This window comes from Clinocottus analis, unplaced genomic scaffold (assembly GCF_023055335.1).
Source record: "Clinocottus analis isolate CAN_PGR_092001 unplaced genomic scaffold, fCliAna1.0.p SCAF_13, whole genome shotgun sequence".
Lineage (NCBI taxonomy): Eukaryota > Metazoa > Chordata > Actinopteri > Perciformes > Cottidae > Clinocottus > Clinocottus analis.
This window is the reverse complement of record NW_027175854.1, coordinates 15,037,501-15,045,000: the sequence shown is the minus strand read 5'-3', so window position 1 is coordinate 15,045,000 and position 7,500 is coordinate 15,037,501. Positions and strand designations below refer to the sequence as shown.

At 44.7% G+C, this 7,500-nt stretch overlaps 2 protein-coding genes across 3 annotated transcripts in view; one reads left to right on the top strand and one right to left on the bottom strand.

The window, feature by feature from the left end:
* The window catches only part of zgc:162472 (uncharacterized protein LOC553495 homolog), a 14,059-nt gene extending 13,979 nt beyond the window's left edge, over window positions 1–80 (top strand). Inside the window, exon 30 of the mRNA XM_068574233.1 lies at window positions 1–80. This exon is cut by the window's left edge and continues 661 nt beyond it. The gene's annotated coding sequence lies outside the window, so the exon portion shown is untranslated.
* Window positions 81–1,197: 1,117 nt separating this feature from the next.
* Window positions 1,198–7,500, bottom strand: part of ythdc1 (YTH N6-methyladenosine RNA binding protein C1) — a 7,470-nt gene continuing 1,167 nt past the window's right edge. Inside the window, exons 3-16 of one of the 2 annotated variants that reach the window (XM_068574304.1) lie at window positions 7,277–7,500; window positions 6,820–7,198; window positions 6,664–6,726; window positions 6,459–6,553; window positions 6,256–6,364; window positions 6,055–6,172; window positions 5,895–5,979; window positions 5,657–5,811; window positions 3,627–3,706; window positions 3,115–3,151; window positions 2,903–2,942; window positions 2,684–2,749; window positions 2,405–2,596; window positions 1,198–2,099 (exon numbers count right to left, since the gene is read on the bottom strand). The exon at window positions 7,277–7,500 is cut by the window's right edge and continues 78 nt beyond it. In XM_068574304.1, the coding sequence (XP_068430405.1) occupies window positions 1,911–2,099; window positions 2,405–2,596; window positions 2,684–2,749; window positions 2,903–2,942; window positions 3,115–3,151; window positions 3,627–3,706; window positions 5,657–5,811; window positions 5,895–5,979; window positions 6,055–6,172; window positions 6,256–6,364; window positions 6,459–6,553; window positions 6,664–6,726; window positions 6,820–7,198; window positions 7,277–7,500 (1,832 nt within the window). In that variant the 3' untranslated portion in view covers window positions 1,198–1,910. The remainder of the gene's footprint in view (window positions 2,100–2,404; window positions 2,597–2,683; window positions 2,750–2,902; window positions 2,943–3,114; window positions 3,152–3,626; window positions 3,707–5,656; window positions 5,812–5,894; window positions 5,980–6,054; window positions 6,173–6,255; window positions 6,365–6,458; window positions 6,554–6,663; window positions 6,727–6,819; window positions 7,199–7,276) is intronic. The other variant, XM_068574305.1, reaches the window with a different exon arrangement.

Below are 7,500 nucleotides of genomic sequence, written 5' to 3'. Positions count from 1 at the left end.
AAGAGGTCTTTGTACAGATTCACAGCGTTCATGTTACGTTTGATACTTGAAATAAAACCACGCATTTTCTCTTCATTAAATGTGCCATTAGTTTATAAAGATTAACACATGGAAGTCTGTCAACTCAGAATAAAATGTTCTCTTCCACCCTCCCTTGACTCCTCTACTTGTTTTGATGTTCGTGGCCAGAGGGATTGCTTGACTGATTTAAGAATGAAATGGTTTTGGAGGTCAAAGGTCACTGTGACCTTGCATCTCGAATTTCTGATGTTCTTTAAAATAGTTTCAAAACAATCATTTATAAACTAAATTGAAAAATAAATACATTTGAAAAAGATGGTAGAGAATACTAAAAGTGGTATTATATTTTTAAGAAGATCAAAATCACAGTAAAATATGCCCCAAAAAAGCAATACTCGAAATTCATGACAGTCCCGTGTTCACTGACAGCCAATGAGATTGCAGCATTTTTGATGCTGTCTAAGGTGATGAACAGCCTGTGTTTTCAGACTCCAATGTTTTCAGTACCTTTAGGCCCATATTCTGTTTTTTTCTAGTCTCATTTTGGTCAAAGCCACACATCAATGATGAAGATTAATAAGTGAATCCAACTTTATACATCAAAGAAAAGTTTCTCCGTTTACTGTGACTGTGACCATTGTAGTGGCATATATATATATATATATAAATATAAATATATAAATATATATATATAAATATATATATATATATAAATATATATATATATAAATATATATATATATAAATATATATATATATATATATAAATATATATATATATATATATATAAATATATATATATATAAATATATATATATATATATAAATATATATATATATAAATATAATATATATAAATATAAATATATATATATAAATATAAATATATATATATAAATATAAATATATATATATAAATATATATATATATAAATATAAATATATATATATAAATATATATATAAATATAAATATATATATAAATATATATATATATATAAATATAAATATATATATAAATATATATATAAAAATAAAGTACTTGACTCAAACGGATTTCAATCTTTCTGTAAAACTCTTTAACTCCGATCAGTTTAACTTCCTGATCGGCCTGCTGACGACCAATCATGAAAACAAACAAAGGGCTGACGTATCGTCGCCACCAGGAGGCGATGCAGAGTAAAAAAACTGAACTTTATTGTTTTTGTGATGTACAGAAATAAAGAATAATAATAATAATAATGAGATTAACTTCATCCGGGTGAGTCGAGTGCAGCCGCCGCTTAGGAAGTCAAAAACAACAACCTGAAAATAAATAAAAGGAACTGCAGCAAATTTACATAAAACATAAAAGAAAAACTAGAAATATGTTTTAAAAAAAAAGAGAAAAATGTTCCTCACGGCTTTTAGAAATGTTTTTTTTCTCTTCACATTTAAATTTGAAGGTTTTTCAGAAGCAGCAGTTATTCGTGTCGTGACCCCTCAGAGGGCCGCAGGCCGCGTGTTGGGAACCTCGCTGCTGAAGTAACGAAACGCACCAAAACAAAAACAATCGTTTCCTACGGTCGTTCCAACACAGCACAGAGAGGATTCTGGGAAACGTAGAGCGCCGCTTTGAGACGCGTTCCTGTGCTGTCATGTCACTTCCTTTGTCACGAGACCATCAAAACAAAAGTTTTACAAACTCAACAGATTCTTTTTTTTTCTTTCTTTTTTTACTGTTTTTTTTCTTCTTTCAATATTTTATTCTCATAAAAAGTGATGATGCAGCTGATCATGTCATCACGTAGCTCATGTTTTTATTCATAATTTTCAAAAAAACAGAAAACAAGCAAAAAATACAATGACTGTCAAAATAAAAGCTCCTGCAGGCTGATAGGATATGACATCACCTGCGGTACCGCCCCCTCTCCTTGTCCCTCTCTCTCTCTCTGTCTCTGTCCCTCCCTCGCTCCCTCTCTCTCTCGCGGCGGGGTCCTCCACGCTCGCGCTCACGCTGCCGGTCGCGCTCACGCCGGCTGCTCACCACCGCCTGCGTCCGCCGCAGGAAGTCGTCCACGCGCATGTCGTAGTCATGCTGCATGATGGGGAAAAAAACAACAACATGAGAGAAGATGATAACAGTTAGACTTTATGGACTAAACAGTAAAATAATGCTCAATCATTCGTATCATTATTGATTTATATTCTATATTCCATCTAATATTGATCGTCTGTTTCACCGAAACGACAGAAGGAGAAAACTTTCATGTGTTAAAGCTGCATTCTCTCTCCTGACCACCAGGGGGCGATGACTCTGGTTGTATAGTAGTCTATACTTCATGTGTTGAGGCATGTGTTTAAGGCGGGGCTACAGGGTGATTGACAGGTCTCTCGACTCACAGGGCTGGAGGTGAAGGCTCGGTGTTGTTGCGGCGCGCGCTGCTTGTCTCTGAAGCGAGGGGGCGGAGCCTCGTGCGGCGGCAATGGGGGGTGGTGGTGGTGGTAGTTCTGATGAGGGGGAGGAGGGGGGTGGTTGTGGTGGTAGTAGGGCGGGTGGTGGGGCGGCGGCTGCTCCACGCCAGGGTAAGTCGCCTAATAACACATACATGACATCATCACTGGTTCAGTTGGTCAACAACAACAACAATCGGATCAATAACTACATGACGGAGCTCTCACCAGAGTCTGCCAGGGAGCCGGAGGGCCGACGCTGTGGTGGTAATCCCTCATGTAGTCGTTATAGGACTGCAACAGGAAACACAGGTGACCACTTCAAGCTAAGCTAACAGGAAACCCGTGGTTCCGTGACCGGGCACAGGTCCTCCTGGAGCTAACATGCTAACAGGAAGCTAAGCTAACATGCTAACAGGAAGCTAAGCTAACAGGTTTGAGACTCACCCCGTTGAGAAAAACGTCACGTCTCACGCTGGAGAAACGCCTGAAACACAAATGTAAACATCAACAATCTAAAAAATGTGATTAATAATAACTCATTATTTTCGGATTGATCAGATTTCTTTCAACAGTTTCTAGACACATTTGTCCAGCTTCAGTTGAGTGATGTCACAAGGTGAGTGATGTCATGAGTTGAGTGATGTCATGAGCCTCACCTGTCCACCGGCTGGTTCCGGAGGTCCTGGATGAACCCTGAAAATAAAATTAATTATTCTGTTGAATTTGACTTCAGTCAGTGTATGTGGAGGCAGAGCAGAAGGTTCACAGACGTTTACATAAACAACAACAAAAACATTTAAATAAAAAAACAGAATGAACTCAGTTTAAAAACAAAGATTCAAAACAATTTAACTATGAAACAACAACAAAGACAATAAACTGAAACAAATCTTACAAACATTTAAATGGAAAAGAATTTGCTTGTAAATAAAAAACAACCTCAGTTAGTTCATTCATGAAAGTAAATTTAAAAAAAAAATCCAAAGGCTGCAGTGAGTTAGCAGATAAAAACAACCTCAGACTGCAGTGAGTTAGCAAATAAAAACAACCTCAGACTGAAGTGAGTTAGCAAATAAAAACAACCTCAGACTGAAGTGAGTTAGCAAATAAAAACAACCTCAGACTGAAGTGAGTTAGTAAATAAGCGTTTAGAGTTTAGAGGCTCGACCTGCTCGCGGGTTGAAGTCGGGCGGCCCGTCGGCTCGCGGCCGCTTCCTGCCGTGGAGGTCGAACTCTTCGGGACGACGCCTACGCAAACAAGTTCACAGTTAACACACACACACACACACACACACACACACACACACACAAACACGCACACAAACACGCACACAAACACGCACACAAACACGCACGCACACAAAATAGACACTCACACACACATTATTACACGCTCCAGCAAACTCACTCAGGTCGAATTCAAACAGAAGAAAGAACTTCACCAAAAATACTTTAAAAAAATGTCTGAAGGCTCCGAGTCATCCAGGTGTTCAGCTTCCTGCTCCCAGTTCACACCAGCAGACATCAGAACACCAGTTACAACCTGCTGGTTCTCCTGTTCTCTACTGGTCCTGCGATGTACTGGTCTAGTCATCTGCTGGTCCTACAGCGTACTGGGCTAGTCATCTGCTGGTCCAACAGCGTACTGGTCTAGTCATCTGCTGGTCCTACAGTGTACTGGTCTAGTCATCTGCTGGTCCTCCAGTGTACTGGTCTAGTCATCTGCTGGTCCTCCAGTGTACTGGTCTAGTCATCTGCTGGTCCTACAGTGTACTGGTCTAGTCATCTGCTGGTCCTCCTGTGATGTACTGGTCTAGTCATCTGCTGGTCCTCCTCCAGTGTACTGGTCTAGTCATCTGCTGGTCCTCCTCCAGCGAACTGGTCCTATGAAGTACTTACTGGTCCTCCTCACCCTCCAGCATGTAGACACATTTTGCTTCACACACATACACACACACAATAAAAACAACAAACGAAGAAGAAGAGCCTCTTAAAGGAACATACCGCTTTCTGTGGGCGGGGCTGTGTGTCAACACTTTCATTATTTAAACAGTTTTTCTCCTCATCAGTCCATGTTTAAGGCTTTTTATAAACCCTCTTATTTTGAAAGGGTGGAGGGGGTGATGATGATGATGATGATGGTGCAGTCCTTTCAATCAACAAACAAAGCCCCGCCCCCCTCTCAGCCCAACCCCGCCCCCTCCAGACCAGCAACAGTCCTTAAAACAGAAACGTTCTGTTGTTCGTCCGTTCTGGGTTCTGTACCCTTATTCTCCTCACACACACTTATTTCAGTCCACAAAAGAGCGACACACACACGCTACCACCGAGCTCAGTCCTGATTCAGTGTGTGTGTGTGCGTGCGCTGGGGAGGGTGTATAGCAGTCCTTTCATGGAGGAGGGGCAGGGGAGGTCCTCTTTTTCAGTCCAAGAGGATTTTATTACTTTAAACCGAGTCCATCTCTCCTGTACTTTTACCTGATTGGAGCAGGCGAGGAAACCCCGCCCCCAAGATACTTCCTCACCCTCTCATTGGATATAGTCCAGAGGCCACACCCCCTTTGTGACCAAACATCACCTCTTCAGAAAAACCAGAACCAGTCCGCCTCTCTCTGCGTTACCTCGCTCGCCCCTCCCTCGTCAGTCCAGAGACGCTTGTTCCCTTCTGCTTTTATTCTGAAAGGGTCGGCCAGTCCAGCTAACAGACAAATTCTTTTTTAGTTTTGTTTACTTCCGAAGTACGAAACTCCTGTAAAGAAAAAAAAGCTTCAAAGGAGAAATTTAGCAACAAAAATCTAACTGATGGAAACTAAAATGAGCAACGTGTTGCTGAGCTACAACTTAGATTCAAAAACATGTATTTAAGAATTAATCTATTAAATTAAGTTTTGTTAGCTTAGACTTTGCCGTTAAGCGAGCACGCCAAGGATTCCACTTCCTGCCTGACTTTGTGGACATCACCGAAGACGCAGAGTGAGGCGTCACTCTGGTGGGAAACTCCCGATTGGAAGAACAACAACAACAACCAGAGAACCAGCAGTGCTAGCCGCGGGATAGCTCGCTAGCTAGCCACGGGATAGCTGGCCGCCGGTTAAAGGCAGCGGCCGTCTCCGTCGTCCGGCAGCAGGTGGCGTCGCAGTCGCGTCAGGAGAAGAAGAAGAACAGGAAGCGGGAGGAGGAGCTTGTTGATTGGCTAACCTTCCCGGCTCGCGTTGCGGCGGTCGGCCCCGAGGTCGCGGCTCCGACGGCGTCCGGCGCTTGTGACGAACACGGCGAGCCACCTGGTGGACATCCACGCTCTCATCCAATGGGAACAAAGCACTGAGCTGAGCGCCGACCTCCGGTTCAATCTCCTTTAAAAAAAATAATAAAGTGTTTAACATATTTCCCGTAACAAAACAAGCGTAAACGTTGGCGAGCTAGCACGTTAGCTAACCTGTCCGTCGCGTCCGATCTTCACCGGCTTGTGTTCGTTCCAGGGGTTTGCCAGGTGAGCCGTCTTAGTGAAGGGAAGCTCTCTCCTGGGGACAACACACACATGTTAGAGCTATACTTTTTAGATGATATGAGCACCATTTGTTGTTGTTGGTGTTTACCTGCAGAGCCAGTCGATCTTGAACACTCCACCCAGCATCTTGGCGTTCATGCCGGCAGGAAGAACCCAGTGAATGGGAGAGCCGCCGTGATGAGACTCTGAAGCCAAGCGAGCGAAACCTGAAGACGACGAAGAAGACGTTAAAAAAGCTCAACAACGACAACAATAAGCAATGTTTGAGCTTAAAGATCTGACGGATCACCTTGGAATTTTCCGCTCTCCCTCACAGAAAACACGAGGACGACGCTGCGAGCTGCGCGGAACGCTGCATTCAACTTCTTCTCGTTCACCGGCAGCGTTGACCAAACGCCCTGAAGAGAACGTCAACAAAAGAACGTCAGCAACAAGAGAACACAGAGCATACAGACAGCAGACATTTTGCATCAGTGTGTAGAAGGTGCGCACCTTTGCTTTGGCCAGAGAGACGTTCTCGTGGTTGTTGCTCTTGATGAGGAAGAAGCGAGCGTCTCGCAGGATGTAGCGCAGCTTACTGGTGGGATCTTGAACAAGGCCAGTAATCTGATTACTTCACATGGAACTAATGTCTAATCTGATTATATTAAAGTGAAAAATATTCACAATTCTTAATTATTCAAAATGGCCGCCTTACTTTCCATTCCTTTGCGAACAGCTCGGACTGAGGACGACAGTTTCTCCTGTTTCTTCTCTGAACCTTTCAAAATAAAAGAACAGAATTGGGTCAGTGACACGGCATTAGTGAGTAAGAGCAGCTGCCGCTGCGTCGATGACCAGGAGGAGGAGTTACCCGAGGCTTCGGAGGCGGAGCCAGAGTGCACCGACTCTCCGTCGTCGGTGAAGCTGACAGAGGAGGCGGAGCGTGAGTCGCCGGCCTCGCTGCGAGTGTCATAGTCGTTTCCCTCGCCGCGGCGCTCGTAGTCCTCCTCCTCCTCTTCGTCCTCCTTCTCTCCTTCCTCCTCCTCGTCCTCCTCTTCCTCCATGCCCTCCTCGTCTTCCTCTTCTTCCTCCTCCTCCTCTTGATCATCCTCGTCTTCCTCCTCGTCCTCGGCGTGAGAGCCGGCGGGGGAGGAGCTTCCTGAGCCGGGCTCCGAGCCGTACTCCGCTGCCGCCTCTCCCTCCGATTGGTTATCCCCTGGGAGGGGAGCGGGGCTTGTCCGCCTCAGCTTCTGGTGACAAACAGCAAGTGACTTTGACTGGCAGTTGAACAGAGAGGTGACGTGTGAATGTGCTGCAGCTGTCAGTACCTGGCTCAGGGCCTCCAGGCCTCTCTGGGTTTCCCTGCGTCGGACCTCCTCTCCCCCGCGGCTACGAGTCGCCTCTCGCGCTCCTCGCCGGCCCTTTCGCTCCTCGTAGTATTCTTGACGGTAGCTGGTGGCGGCGGCGTGGCGGGCACGGGGGCTGGACGCCGCCTTCTTAGAGGAGGAGGAAAGAGGGGGCCCCGGGGCTCTCTTATTAGTGGATGAAGACC